Source organism: Stylophora pistillata, chromosome 14, assembly GCF_964205215.1.
Source record: "Stylophora pistillata chromosome 14, jaStyPist1.2, whole genome shotgun sequence".
Taxonomy (NCBI): domain Eukaryota; kingdom Metazoa; phylum Cnidaria; class Anthozoa; order Scleractinia; family Pocilloporidae; genus Stylophora; species Stylophora pistillata.
In genome coordinates this window covers 2,640,001-2,656,071 of record NC_142532.1, presented here as the reverse complement: position 1 = coordinate 2,656,071, position 16,071 = coordinate 2,640,001, and the positions used below count along the sequence as shown (strand labels likewise).

Here is a 16,071-nt window from a genome sequence, read left to right as displayed (position 1 = left end):
TCTTATTTATGGCTATGATACAACTTTTGGTTCTTTCTTAAAAGCTTTTTCTAATTAAAGCTGTTTTTCGAAAGCGCGTTCGGTGCGCAAACACTTGGTTTGTAATATTTTCCAAAGTGCGCGGGGCTGTTTTCTGTAGGCAAGTTTGTGCTTATCTGACAGTTTCAGAACGTGACACGATAACGAATAAAATGTATTAAAGCGGCCTAAATTACATTTTAAAATTGTGCGCAAACTAAAGCCGCTACAGTGACGGGGGACTGGAGTCACTTCGCCGACACATTTTTAATCAACAGCAAAATTTCCCAGTCTTAATTTGTCTTCAAAAATACTTGAGGTGAAAAAAACTTTCGATTTTCTGTTACAGTATGTAATGCAACTAGTTTAATTTTAGGAATTACTTCACCTAGCATCGGCTTTGACATGTCTCTGTTTGTAAACAAACTTCAACAAACATGTTGCTTCCTTGACCTGTGCGTGTTTAGATCGCGTATGATACATTTAATTGATATACTCCTGCAGTAATAAAATAACGAATGAAAGAAACTATGCGCCACAAAAGTTTATTTCCTGATACCTTACGGCCTCTAAGAAAATATTAAAGTGCTCGTCTCAGGGAAGTGGAAACCAGCTTGTTTTACAAACCTACGCGATTTTACTTAAGAAGATGCTCGAAAAAACTGACAGTATTTTAAGGAGTAGTCCCAGCTTCGAGTCGATATAGGCTTCTGTGGGCAAAAAACATACTTTATAAGTTTCTGTGCCCGATCTTTCGCAGCTGTAGTAACAATTATTTCTGTAGATAAATAAATCATTGAATTTCACCCCGATCTTTTGACTATTTTTTCGACACAATGTTTGGAAGACGTGATCCTGGTTTACAACCCGCGGAAGTTCGCTCGACCCACAGATAATAACTATTTTTAGAATGACCGATTGTTACGGTTTCCGCATGAATCTTTGTAACCTCTTGTGAGTAATGACCCGGAGGTGTTCGGAGATCTTCGGGTTTACGAAAATTGCGCAAGAACCATATATGGAAGAAGTCGGCCTTGTCGTCAGTAATTTTTCTGTTGCTATTCAAATTCATGATTTCATTGGCTGCATATGACATCACGTTTTTCTTTTGAATGTTCTATTTTTGCCCCTTATGTTTCTCAACAAGCTATGCAAGAAAGGTGTAGTACAATTCCTAAATCTCCCGAAAGCGAAAAGGCCTGTTCCTCGCTCTGTCTGAAAGTTGAAAATAATCAAGACAGAGAAAACGCTGTTCTATTTTGGACACAATTTGTTCAGGACCTTTTCTACTACACGTGTACGAAGACTGCATAGAGCCAAATTTTGTACGCGAGCAGCTGCGAGAGCGAAGCGTGCGTTTCAATTTGGTTTCCTTGTTTTCTGTAGACTGTAAATTTTTTCTTGATGCCTCCTCTTCTTTTGGTACCAAGACCGGCTGAGTCGAAGTTTGGATGTATGAATCGATCCTCTGATATGAGTAGCGGAAAATGGAAGAGTGTCTCGTCAACTGAACTTGCTCAAAGCATTGACGGTGGTGGAGCGGGTAATTCGGCAGAAATTCTAATTGTTGATTGTAGATCGCTAGTAGCTTTTAATGGACTACACATTAGAGGAGCTATTCATGTGAATTGCACCGGAATAGGACGTAAAAGACTTTCACAAGGCAAGGCAAAACTAAAAGACTTGATTTCTTCAGCGGAGGGCAAAGAGAAGTTTATCCGTGGTGGAGTGGGGACAACCTTTGTTATCTATGATGAGTTGTCAAGTGATCCTGAAGACTGCAATCCTTGCCGTCCAATTTGCTTAGTTTTACAAAATCTTTTAAAAGAGGGGAGAAATATTTCGGTTCTAAAAGGTAAGTCCTGCTTGCAACACTTTCTGTTGTTTTTATATTTACTTAGAGTGATTTGTGTTTAACCGTGGTGATGGACTGTTAGTGCTCCGCGCTGTTGTGTAAGTGGCCTTGTCAACAGAAATGGGCTCGCGCTGAGACGATTTTTTGAAGCTGACGCAGTTTCCAATTTTGCCTGGAGTCACTGTTTTGGTTTCAAAAGACGCGACCTTCGTTACTTTTATGATATTGGACGCGAACTATGTCATCTCCGCTTGTTGAAATCGGTGTGCATGCGATTATTGAACCGTGGTAGATGTGTGGTCACGGCAAGTATATTCTGTGACGCAGATTTGGGCTTTTGTAAGTGGTCAAATACCGAAAGAGCGTAGCACTGCAGCGCTCTTTTTCTATGGCTTTTCTTTGTTCATCTGAACAGGAAATAGAGCCACTGACGTTGGCGTTTTCTTGGCACAAATTCTCAGGGGGACACGAAACTATTTCTTTGTTGAAAAAGAAAACGAAACCTCTTTTGGATCATAATACCAGATTAGGGGGATCCAATAAGCTTAAATATTCCGAATGGAAAGTTGCTCTGCACGGCAATATCGTTCAATGCGGTTTTCCGTTGATTTATTTAGAGAAATATTTCTCAGCATATCATGTTAGATCGTATTTATAGCGATCGGCGTAATCCAGTTTAAGATCAAGAAATCACGAGAAAAGCACCTCGCAGTGCGTCTTTAAGATGCCTTCGTTTTGCGATGTAACGCCACTTACCAAAGAGCTCTGATTACAATCTACACGTAAAATTTTTGGTATGCCTCGCGTTGAATAAGCTTGGTATGAATGACCTAGCGCAAAAGCTATGAAAAGAATTACCATGGGCATCGAAGATTATGCTATAGTGGGTTTCAGCAATTTTCGCCTCAAATTAGGTCATTGAAGTGAAGAATATGGCATTCAAAAATTCGCAAACATTTAAATTGCCACAGTTTTGAAAATCTTTCATTGACAGGAAATCAGGATTTCTTGAATTTGGTAAATGCATAGCATTCTTAATTCTTTAAAAGAGTTACTTATGTCATCATTTTTTTATTCCTTTTTTTTACTGCAACACTTTGGGGTGGACTTTGAAAAAGTTTTCTTGTCAATTCGCATTTTACGTAACTGTACTCAACTTCATGAACTTCAATTTTTTTTGCAGTCTGTGCTTTGTTTTTACACAAAGAATTCAAGTGTTTGCAAATTAACCTTAACTACTTCATAAATAGAAATGATGAAATGAAAAGTAAATATGTTGAAATATCCCAAGTTGGCACTTCCACAAGGGAGCTAATACCATAATTGCACACTAATTAGTTGTGCAATATTTAGCAAAGAATGTTCATCAATTCTTATTTCTTATTATGTAAGAGATTTTCTGTTTTGGTCAAGAGAGGATCTTACAAGAAAGAAACCTTTTAAAATATGCTTATTTCTGCCTAGTCATGTTGTTGATAGTCCCAAATTTGTTAATTCCTTTCTATTTCCTTTCACCAGATTTCCTTGTTTTAAACAGTTTTTTTTTTTTTGCTGAGTCATGCTTGGTCAGCAGATTCATGTTATGTAATTGAATTGATCTTTTCAAGATCCTTTTCCTTGTCACTACTATTTTTGTGTCTAAGAATATTTTAAAACTGAGCTATATGCTTCATTAATGGTTGATATTGCTGTAGGAAGTTTACTGGTTACTAATTACTCAGAAAGCTCTTGTATTGTAAATACTCTATGGCATATTTAGTCATTACATTTTCTTTACCATTTAAATGTTTACTCTCTTAGCTGCTTCTCCTTCCAAGGATGCGACTTTGTTTTCACTGATTTGACTTTTCTACCTGTATATCAGGATTTGAAGCAAATGAGTTCTCACATTAATCAGTTCATTGTTTAAAACAAAAATTTAAACTGTTGCTAGTTTCATGATGACAAGGGTCTTGTTTATATTAGTTAAAAAATAATTCAAAGATGTGTAAAAAGGATAAGAAAGACGGAAAATTTTGTGATTGAAAGTCATGTCAAGTTTTACACATTTTTCTTTACATACTTCCAAATCTTTCATTTCAATCAAATCTAAGGCTTTGCTCTTGATGTAAATTTATTTCTATAGATGTCTACGTATTTTTCTTTTTTAGACTTCTTTCTTCTTTCATTTTAATTTTGCCAATATTGTTCTCTTGGTAAAATCTCAAGGTGCTTGAAAGCTCTTGTCTCAGAAAGCTGAAGTACCGAGTTTAACAGGTTGCCTCAAGACTAGACTTCATGACCTCTGGCATTTATACTGTACTATATCACTGCCTGTTAATTACTGATATGAAACTAAAGTAGTGCCCAGCCCTTGATGTACTAGACTTTTTCCTGTGAGGTTCTTGATGAGACTGATTTTATCTTGAGCTTAAAGAATGCAGGGTCTTCTGTTTCCAACCCTGTGGGAGGATTCACCCAAAAATATTTGCATCTGTAGTAGTACCATGGTCACTGAACTGGAAACAATGTTGAATTTGGGTGACTTAAAGAGGTCACTAAACCTATGAATGAAAAAAAAAGTAACCCTGGAGATTGACAAATCACTAAATTTGCAATGTTTTTTAGCATTGTATATACAATATAAAATCTAAATTTCTTTTTTAAAAAAATATGCTAAAATGTTTCAAAATCAAAACCACTTTTGTCTTAGTTTGAGGTTTATTTATTATTAACTGATCTTCCTCAATGGATTATGGTTGACTATTGTAATTGATAAAAGGGTCACTTAATTTCCTTGATTATCTCTCATTTTTTGAACTGACCCATAAAATTTGCAGGTTCTGTGGTAATGAACCTAGTGCTGTTGAACCACACATTTTTTGGACTGTTTTCTAATTCAGGCAAATGTAAAATCGTAAAGAGTTTCAGCAAAGTCAAACAAGGGTTGGACAAAATTAATTGAGACTCGTCAGCAGTTTACTATTTGGAATTCTCTTCAAGATTTCTGTAGACCTCAGTTTGATGCAAGAAGGTGATAATTCTCGTATCGTGCCCCCATATCACCCTGGTTGATGCAGACCACTGAAGGGCAAGATATCACCTCACTGCTGACTTCACCTTTTTGATATTTGGCCATCAACAAAGTGGGCTTATGTGGTTCAGTTGTGTCAGTAGTTTATGTTTGCTGGGTTCATTAAGTAAACTGAGAGCCCAGAGTTTGGGCAGAGGACCATTGCTTTCAAAGATGCCCTGCAGGATTCTTTCCTTAGCACCTTTGAATTTACCACTAGAGAAAACTTTTGGTAAGTTTTTGTATGAGAAAGAGCACCTTGTTGCTCATTTCTAAGCAATGAAACCAAAAATTACATTATTTCCACTCCAATTTAAAGTTTGTCATTGGAATTAATCTGTTTACAAGTTATTCTGTAAATATGGTGTATAATTTGTGGATAGTTTTGTCATTTCTGCTAAGAAACTTCTAACACTTACCTGTTTTCAAACAAACTTCTCTTTCCAAGAGATACTTTGATTAAAAGCAATTGTGCAAAAGTTAAAAAAAAAATTAAATGTCAACAGCCGTGCATAGGTTGTTTAAATCGGTGTGGCAACCTTATTGAAGTCATTTAAAAAAAGCTTTATACAAATATATTTTTGTACCTCATATTTGACGTTCGGTTTGTCCATATTTGCTGAAATAGAGTAGATGAAAGGTCAGCCGACTTGTACTCGGCTTTATCGAGAGGGTCGGATTCATAAGGATCAAGTATTTACGTGCTCTCCAACTGTGGGTCATACGCAGTTTATTTTCAAAAAGAAAGGTCGGGTTTTGTTTCCAACAAAAGATTCCAAACTTTGTAACGTCTAAAACCATAGGGCGGAAGGTCGAGACGCAATAGTGAGAGGTAATTTTTTTAGCAAGAAGTTTACCGAGTGAACAACTACTTCTAAGATTAATCTAAAGGTTAAGATAAATTTGTTTTGATTTTAATTGTTGAAAATTACTTCTGTTCATTTTTTTCAAAAAAATGCGATCTTTAAGTTTGTGATTTACTTGTTTTGTTTGAAATTGATGATTATAACAATTTTTTTAGTAGTTAGAGTTGCTGCGATATGAGAATTTTGGTCTCTCGTCTTCTGTTATTTTCAGATTACATGCGTACTGGCAGTTGCCCAAACTTATCGTAAATTTGAAACAAGTTATTTCGAAGCTAAGATGCGATCGAGAAGATTAAGAGTGGTGTCGATTTTTGTCTTACTTAAGTTATTTAGGAAATAAATATTTTTTATCTTTGTCATTTGTTGCATTTTTGCGGCTGCTGTTGGGTGACATTAGTTACGGTTCCTTATTCTTTTTTTCTGTCCTTAAGTTTTCGATGAGATCAAGTTGATTAAAAAAGTCTGCGAAGTTTTGCTGGCATCGTCAAAATTCGGAGGTTTTTTCGCTTTGAGTTTGCTGTAAGGGGAACGAAAATGCTTCTCAGCTGAAATTCTGCGTGGTTCACAGAACCATTATGGTTCCAAGACGTCAAATCAAGACTCTTATTTGCCAAGGTTGGGCGAACATTTGGATGGCTTTGCTCTGCCACACCCCAGTTCATGTTAAAAATCACTCGTCTCTGCTAGAATTCTTGTTCAAATCTTCCCCGTTTTATTCTTTTGTCTTTGGTGATCCATCGCTAGGGCCTTATGCAAAACATGAATGGTTCAACTAGGAGTAGGCTGCTTGGAAAATCTTCCCTCTTGTCGTTTGTGCAGTGATTATTGAAGAAGCTCACCACAGGTGTTTATGGCAACGGGCCACCAGTGCGTAACCCCGGAAAATAATAAGCCAAGCAACAAAGTCTGTAATTGTTAAGTCATAATTAAGTAATACCTGCACTTTCCATCTTCTCAATGACCTAATGGCGCTTTTCTTCCTTACGTATGTTTGGTTTTTGTAATTTTATCCGCTTTTGGACGAAACCGGCTCTCGTTAGAGCTGCATTGATAACAAAGAAGCGAACTATGACTGCGCGCTGTTGTGAAACACGAAGAAACCTTTTGCAACGACGTCGCTCGCACCTAACGGGTAAACACAAGGCTTGTCTTTACAACACTACGTTCGTTTTTGAAATAACAGGTGGCGTGGTCAAAGTCAATAGCTCAAGGCCGTGGTTCCATATCGGCACCGACCACTTGACTGCAAGATTTTCACAACATAATAGCTTTTTGTGGGGAAAAAAACTCCTCAAAGCAGGCAGATATGATTCGCTTTGGTTTGGTGTACAGCTTCTCTTGCGCAAACTGTTTAACTTGGCAAACTGCTGTCCGATTTGACAGTTCCACTTCCGTCTGGATCAACGAAATGCGAGAGCTTTAAATCTCAGGACGTGTTTCGTGAAATGTTTTTGTGTGGGTTAAAACTTTGCGTTGGATTTTTTGCGTTTTACTTTCCACTGCTTGCGCTGTCTGTAAATGGTCTCGTTTGGAAAACCAGCCGTGGAACAAACTCTCTTCCGGTTTACCCTCGCGTCAATTTGTCAAACCCACTTCCGGTCATGTTTGGTACCCGCTAAGTAGGAAGTTTCATGGCAAAGTTTTATTCTGCCCTGCTCTATGACTATGGCGCGTATTTCATACAAAGAAAAGAAATCCTCACGCGATCTAGAAGTTTTTCAACCAAAATTTTTTTTGGAAAGATCGTTCTGATGGACATATTTTCGAGGTGAACACATGAATCATGGTTGAAGCAATTTTGTCATAAGAATGTTATTGCTACATTTGACAACTCCGTCCATGTTTTTAACTGTTTTTTAATGAAGTAATTGTTAGGTACTGTCCTATTATCTTCGACCGTCAATCAAATCTAAAAAGGTTTGTGAAATCGTTGCAGTTAATTTTCCATGATTGTGAGCTTTTTTCTTTACCTTTTCTTCAGGCGGACTTAAGGAATTCTGTAGGGATTATCAAAACTTGTGCGAAAACGCCCCTGTCAACCACTGTGACCTCGCTGACTTCCCGCCTTCACCAACGACATGCGACTCGTGCCCAGGGCGCCCTCAAGGAACTCCTGTGACGGCCATCTTACCTTTCTTGTATCTTGGCAACGAAGAAGGCGCGGCTGATGAAGCCCTAATTGACAGGTTGTCAATTAAGTACATCCTTAATTTGACTCCCCGATGTCCGAATTTTTTCAGTCACCGATCGGATCTTAACTATAGGCAGATTAAAGTAAACGACTCGAACCAAGAGGATATAGCGCAGCATTTTGACGAAGCCATACAATTTATTGGTAAGTGCCTCTGAAGTTGTTCTTCAGAAAGTCTCCAGGACCTCCTGGCGGGAGCGCATGTAACACGCTCGCGAGGAATCCCGTGCGCGCGCGCGACGCGACGCGAGAGTGAGAGAGGGTCATTCGCGCTGATCTCTTGCTGTCGCCTGCTGGCCATAGTCCCTCGCGCCCGCTCGAGGTCGTTGACGAGAGTGAAGTCCTGGAAACAATTACTGTTGAGTTAGGAAGTTCATTGCCCCGACCAGCTGAAGACACAATTTCACCAGTTCTGAATTTTCTCCTTGGCCATTGCACTAGAGAATACCTCTCGTGCGCTGAAAGTGGGCAAGTTTTCAGAAAGCCGGAGTGTTCAAAACTTTGGTATCATTATCAGGGAGAGCTCCGTAAAATGAAGGCTGTATGTTACATCTTCATCAGTTGGTGTTGGTAGTGCTACAATGACACATCAAGTTTAAATTTCACGAACGAAAAGTCAAACATTCACGTGCAGATAAAATGTCACAAAAAGTCAAAAAGCCAAAAAGTTTTCCGTAAGTCAAATGTCACATTAAGTCAAGATGTCACTTCAAGTCAAATGCTGTGATAGGTTAACGAGGTCACGCTAAATTAACATGTCACGATAAGTCAAAATGTCACATCAAGTCAAGAAGTAACGATAAGTCAGTGTCACACATCGTTAAACTGTCACTTCAAGTAAAGGGGCACAATAAAGCAAAAAATCACCACAAGTTTAAAAGTCACGCCAAATCAAATGTGACATCACCCAATCTGACTTCTTTTCATCTTTTTGTCGCTTCTACAGACGAGGCCCGAGAACGAGGCAGCGGTATCCTTGTGCACTGTCACGCCGGTGTGTCACGCTCGGCCACCGTGACAGTAGCATACATCATGAAGCAACAAGGTCTTTGCTTGGGAGACGCGTATAAATTTGTCAAAGAGCTAAGGCCGGTAATCTCACCAAACCTCAACTTCATGGGACAACTGCTGAAGTATGAGAAGAAAAAGAGAAACGACGAGAGTTCATAAGGCAAATGCTAGTTTGGGGGGTGTACTAGGACAAGGTATGGAGCGAACACATGTGACTCGTCTGTGTGTTGGCTTCCAGGCCTCTTGGGTACTTGGTATCCGCGAGTAAGATGAGAACTGGGGTGAACCCGTAGATTTCTCATCTCCTGTTAATAATTTGTATATAGGATATTAATAATAGTATTAATAACATTAGTAATAGCCATATCAATAATTATGTCTATTGTAAGGGAACAGTAACAATCGATATTATCGGATTAGAAACGTGGAAAAGGGATATTCTCTATTTTTATTTCGACGTATGTGTGTTAGCTTTGTAGGATGTTTGTTTTGCAGTGTCGTACACAAACGTATCTTTACTTGTCTCATTTTTTACATCACCTTCGGTAGAACTTGGGGAAAAGATCGCGATGATAAGTCCACTTCGGATATTTTCGGAAGACATCGGAACTCATCGTCGACTGTCCGTTAAAACGAGTCCCCAATTTTGTCATGTAGAAGTGAAGTACTGCACTGTTGATCAGAAACTTTCTCGTATCATTTCAGTGGTGGACAGTTTTAAAATCGTTCAAGGGTATTAGCAAGCTTTTTGTTAACAACTTCTCGTAACTTTCACGTTTCTTCCTTAGATAATTGTGTTTTGACTCGATTTATATTAACACTAAGTACTGTGTACTTGAACGCCCGTATACATTAATTGTATGGATCTGACAAAAAAATTCCCTCGTATTAAATGAAGATAGCTATAAACGAATATATGACAGAGGGAGGTGACATCGTACCAAAACTTCATCTAAAGAAGTCATCAGGATCGTAGAATATTTTAAACGGATTGGAAAGGTGAGGAGTTTGATATCGAGGTAACTCAAGCGCATCTTGAACTTGGCGTTGTTACACTCGTAGGTGTTCAACGCCTTGTGTCGATAGCCGACTATTGAAGCAGACCTGGAAAATTCTCTAGTCAATGCAGCAAAGGCTTACGCGCGAGTTTCTCGCCCGTATTCTCCTAGTATTGAGTTATTTCCAGGGCTATTCGATTTGGCGATTCGACTAACTCTGATTATGATGACAAGGAATCAGAAAGAGATTAATTTATTGCCAGCTTGCTGTGTCTTGATGAAATATAAAATTTTTTGGTAAATTTGAACTTCTCGTTAAACGGGCAGATACGTGCATCGTTGTGTGTGTGTGTGTGTGTGTGTGTGTGTGTGTGTGTGTTAGTGTTTGATTGATGGACAATTATATGTATTTAAATGACTGAGAGATGCTTTTTTGTTCATGTTTGAACTCTTGGTGAAGGCGTTGCATGAAGGGGAGTGCGTTACAGAAAGACACTTAACGGTTTCCATCGCCGAAGCCCTTGTTGGAGTTTTTTTTCTCCCGCTGCTTTGGCCATCAAACATTGGCTGATTGTGAAGGCAACTCGATTCCAGTTTTAGGTTTTTAAAAATTAAATCTACAGCTCTTTCCTCAGCTGAGTGATTTCTGAACTCCTGGACAACTGGACGCAGAAGCTTGCGATTTCGTATTTGCAAAATAGCTGGACATTTTCACTTTTATTGCGTAGCAAGAGAATATCATGATATTCTCTAGTATGTAGAAACGATTGTAAACGTTCATTTTAATAGTTTTTCTGGTAGAACGCCGAACACCGACGAACATCCAAGGAACATCCCAACCGTAAGTTGGAATTTCCGGAGATGATCGTCAAGACTCGTACTTCTTCGTAAGTAACTCGTGTCTGTTCCCATCATTATTTTATTTGTAGCTTGTAGACGCAGACGAATATAAGTTGGTGAATAGAGTAAGATGCTCAGACGAAACCATAGTCTAGAAAATGTCAGGTTGATATTTTGTAATAAATCAGTTAATTTATAGTAGGTCATTTACAGCTAGAAAAGACGTTGATTTTTGCAATAAAATAGCTGAACTTTGTATTGGTTCCCTGATGTAATTATTTGTCAGTAAGATACAATGGATATATGAAGTTCATATATTTTGAACTGTGGTATAAATACGTATGATGCACGATCCTTCGCAGTAGATAGCGCTATTTATGCAATAGCGAAAATCAGACCTGAAAAAAATCAGGCCTGTACGGGATTCGAACCACTGACCTCTGCGATACTAGTGCAGCGCTCTACCAATAGAGCTAACAAGCCAACTGGGAGCAGGCCGTTAAGTTGATTCGTAATAAACCCGTGATGATAAATCAGATACAATGGATATATGAAGCGCTATCTACTGCGAAAGATCGTGCCTCATACGTATTTGTCAGTAAGTAGGACAGACCCCCCACTCTCCCCTCCCTACACCCGAACCCCCTTTTTCCCAACCAATCCGCGCGCTCGAATGAGATGTCTTTTCTCATCCTTTCTCGACGCATATCCTCGTCTCTACGAGAGGGTGTCGTCGTATCAAAGATTACCTCTTGAACCGAACCTTTTGCGTTTATTTGAGAAAATTTTTAAAAAAGACTACATCTTAATGTCGGTATCTAAACAACTGCACACCCACCCGTCCCCTAAACCCAATAACACTCAACTGATAACAATTTAGGGTTAATGTTGGTTAGGGGAAGGGTGGGTGCGCAGAAACTGAATTATTATTCCGTTTAACTCCATACTACTCTAAAACTATCCTAAGGGTAACCTCTTTGCTTCACCAGGGTTTCCTATATCGAAGAGCTGGAGACATGGTGAATTATAGAGCAGTGTGGAAATCTTGCCGCAATTTTTCATTCTCCAAGTTATAAAGTATTTTCTAAGTGACAATAGTTCCTTCAGTGCAATATTTGTTGATGTTTTTTTTTCTCTTTTGACGCGTGAATTCAGCACACAGAATGCCTTTTTTTCTTCTTGATTAGCTGGCTGAGCGTGCAGTTGCAAAACTTCGTGCCAAACTTCTGCCGTGACGCCCGATCATTGGCTGGAGTCATTCATCCATATTCATCAGAAATTAAAGAATTTTTAGCAAAACTACACTGACCAGCGAAGAGTAAAGACGTCCGTGCTTGTCCCAGTGTTGGAAATAAAATTGAACTCTGAAGGAACAGGGCTCTTGAACTTCAAGAACGAGCAATGGAAACCGGTCTTGTGCTTCTATGACAAAAGGTAAGCAATCCTTTGGAAATATCGCCTTAAACTCTTTCAGAAAGCTGAGCAGGTCTCGTGTCAGTTGTTTGGATGAGCGGTTCTTCAACTCGAAAAGCATTTGAGTAAGAGTGTCGACATTTGCAGCAGCGGAATCTATGCCTGGTTGGAAAAAATTGCGATAGAAAGTCAATGGTCTCCTCGGGTCGAACGCGAAAGCCAGGAGATTTATAAGACGTTGTTCTGTAACTCACACAGACACGAAGCTTTTCAGCGAAGGCTTGTCTACCAAGTCCCACCTTACAAGATTTTATACAACAGAAATAAAACAAAATATTGATTACAAAGCTCTCTAGGTCGCACGTCGCTACAAGCAATATTTTTCCTTTATGTATGTTTCAAAAAGCTAAGCAGTTTTTGACGAAGTCTGTTCATTCACGTTTCAGGAAGAGGAAAGTTGTCTGAATATTGGAAGGATAAAGAATTTGGCCGAAAGAAGACAATGAAATCATCGAATATGAAGAGGATATGGAAAAGATAAGAACTTTTAAATTATTGAGTAACTGTAACAGAAATGGTGGCTCTTTAGACATTTTGTGCTTGTAACAGGACTTCACTCTTCGTCAGTTGTCTGACGACTTTATTCATCTTGCTCTCGGAAGAATGGAACAGATTGTTTGGTGAGAGATTTAACGATTTATGTCGAGCCACCATTTTTGGATTAGTTATAATGGTACTGATTGTTATGCAAACCTTGAACGATCACACGACTCCTTCATTCATTTCCAATAGTAGCTCTGATTAGGTGTAATTTATCTCTGAAATTTTCTGGTGGTAGCCATGACTAAACTACTTACGATTTGACGTGGGAATAAATTTGAATAAGGTACTGATGATAGAATTGTTGATTTCGAAGGACTGATCGCTCGTTCTGTGCGTATAACAATTAGTATCTTAGCAACACCTTCGTTGATGTCGCAAAACGGTGATATTTGTTAAGGTGGCACTGCAATTATAGAAGTCGAAAAAATACCCAACAAAATTCTGAAATTCACTTAATTCGTAGAGTTAATTGACAGAAAGTAAGTCGTTGTTAACGGGAACAGTTCACTGAGGTGGGACTACAGTCCGCAATCTATCGGAACAAACACTATTTCAATAATAGAACAAGTTTATTTGTTTGCTTTTGTCGCATTTATTCGATAGAAAAGGATGTACAAAAAACTCCATGACAAATTAAACAATTAAAAACAAAATTGATATATTTGATGTTTCATTCTTGGAATTTGGATAAATTACGGGTCAAATGTGTTTAAAAAAAGTGACATTTTCTTTCGGTCAAAATTTAAAACAGATTCCAATGCAGTGCCACCTTAATACCTGTGCTTCAGGTTTTGTCGCATTAACTAAGTTCATCAACTTCCGGTTTTGTCGCATTAACTAAGTTCATCAACTTCCGGTTTTGTCGCATTAACTAAGTTCGTGTCAAGAGAACATTGGCTGTAACGTTGTGACAGGATTCCGAAAGTCGCACAAAGAACTGTATTCTTTATTTTGGTCTAGTTAGTTTTCTTTGTGGTCGTTTTGTACGCGCCAATGTTCTCTTGTCATTTTAAAGGTTCCATCGTTAAAACTCAAGTGCCTGGTTGCAAGCGATTAAAAAAATTCGATTTATGAGATTTCATCATACATAAACCAGCTTTTTAAAATTAAGTTTCCTTTTCGGACGGAAAAATGAAGCGTCAATACAGTCTTAAGTAAACTTTCTCGTGGTCTTTCTTTGTACCTTTTTATTTGTTCCAAATAATGGAAAATAATTATTTGTTCCAAATAATGGAAAATAGACCAGTTTGGAAAAAGAGCTTCTCTGTCAATAGACGATACCAAAAGTTAGTCGTTGTCGCGTCGGTACGAAGAAATATTGATTTTCATCTTCCGAAGATATATTGTATCCAGATGAATATGCGAAATTAATACACGCAGGTACCATGAATATATGGAATGTTTTTTAAAACAATTCTGCCGAGAAATTCACTTCTTTATATAAGGAATTCGAACGACAAGGAGAACTTTTAATAACCATTACACTTTTCGTAATTCCAAATTTACGGCGAAACTACGTTGATTTTGCCATGGGATCGAATCTTAATCGATTATCTTCTTGCTGGTTTATTTGACGCTTTCTCCTAAATTCAAACGTTCGCGGTATTGGCCAATTTTTTTTAATCAGGTTGGACTCGACATAAACGATCCTAAGTCATTCTGTAGACCAGGCATTTGGTTTTAAAATGTAGCTTAATTTAGTTACTCTAAGATTGGAAGGAAGATCTTTTTGTGCAGCCAAGTCGGTGTAACACAGAAAACCATAAAATTCAGAAAATTTATCGGTTTTGATTTTCAAATTTATTACAAAATAACACAATTATAATTTATTTTCATCAAATAAAGAAATTAAGGTTTGATCAATCAGTCTAATTACTTTTGTGGCAAAGCGAGCTCTGAACAAATTGCTTCGAGAATTCTATGAATTATCTGATATTTTTGACTTGACACATTAACTGTGAAATTTCTTATTTCTTGCGACTAAAACTTAGCGCCATTGACTTCTATTTTCAACCTCGGGACAAAGTTCTATTTTATCAAACATAAGTTCAGTTGTTTATTTGATTAAAGAAAAGAACCAAAGCATGTTTGGCTCTTGGGGCAAAAACCAAAGTAAAATAATTTTCGGTTACGACTGAGGCTTCATGAATCTAAATTGAAATATTGGTTATATTTTTTAGTTCTTCTATCTTTTTCCTGTGTTACATTCGAAATCTGGCTGCACCGTACTTTTCTAAGTTTTTTGGCGGGAAAAATTACTGAATTTGAACAGACGTTACCTTCAGAATCAATTTTTAAAAAATTAACGCGTGCGTATTGAGTGTCGGAGTTTTGGCAGGAAAATTTTGAACTATTTAAAATTTCTCATTTTTCCAACAATACAGTCAAAAAACAGTGTGCGATTTTCGCAAATTCAGTGGCAGCCCTATGAATTGTTGAATCTTGAAAGTATTGCGCTACATTTGCTCGGTACCTCTAGGTAAATATTGTTTTCATCTTGAATAGTCCATTTTGCAGTTGTGTGCTTGGTTGCCAAGCCTTTGAATGGGAGTGAGGCTAGGGGTGACCTTGTTATGTTACAAACCTTGCTGCCTTTCAAATGTAAATCACTTTGTTATCATGCTAACTAGATACAGGTCTCTATCACAACAAGGTCACCTTTAGCCTCACTCTGAATCAAAGGCTTGGCAACTAAATAATGTAAAATGGCCTATTGTAGTCTTGCTTCTTTTATTCTTTGTTGAAGTAGCAAAGATTTTCACCAGTCACTCTGCAAAATGATTGAAAAATAAAAATAAGCAAACTCACTACATGGAACGGTTCTTAAAGTCGCTTCTTTGAGCGATTATAATTATAAGTGTAACTGCCAACAAGTCCGGTTTCAACGCGCACTTTTAACTTTATTACAATACGGTCGATCGCAGTTGCTAAGAGAACAAATGTATGATTCGTCGACACGAAGAACGGAAAAAACTGAGAGTTGATCCTACTAAAGGAATCGATGGTTATCTCAAGGACTCTGATACTCTAGCGCTGAATTTTTTACCGAGAAGCTTGTACAAAATGAAATTAAACAAAGCAAAATTATACGAAAAAATCTACCAGGAGTATAAATCAACGTGAGTGAAAGAATGCGAAAAAAAAATAAGAAAAATGCGCGTGGAAAACGCAAAAATTTAATTAGGAACACAAAAGATCACTAGAATAGGAATGCCGCACTAACA

General features: G+C 37.9%; 1 protein-coding gene across 1 annotated transcript; it reads left to right on the top strand.

Annotated features, from left to right (window-relative positions):
- Positions 1–1,136: 1,136 nt before the first annotated feature.
- Positions 1,137–11,087, top strand: LOC111323389 (dual specificity protein phosphatase 10). Its single transcript, XM_022926716.2, has 3 exons — positions 1,137–1,873; positions 7,773–8,126; positions 8,929–11,087. Exons 1-3 carry the CDS (start codon positions 1,423–1,425, stop codon positions 9,150–9,152), a joined length of 1,029 nt encoding a protein of 342 aa, XP_022782451.1. The 5' UTR covers positions 1,137–1,422; the 3' UTR covers positions 9,153–11,087.
- Positions 11,088–16,071: the final 4,984 nt, after the last annotated feature.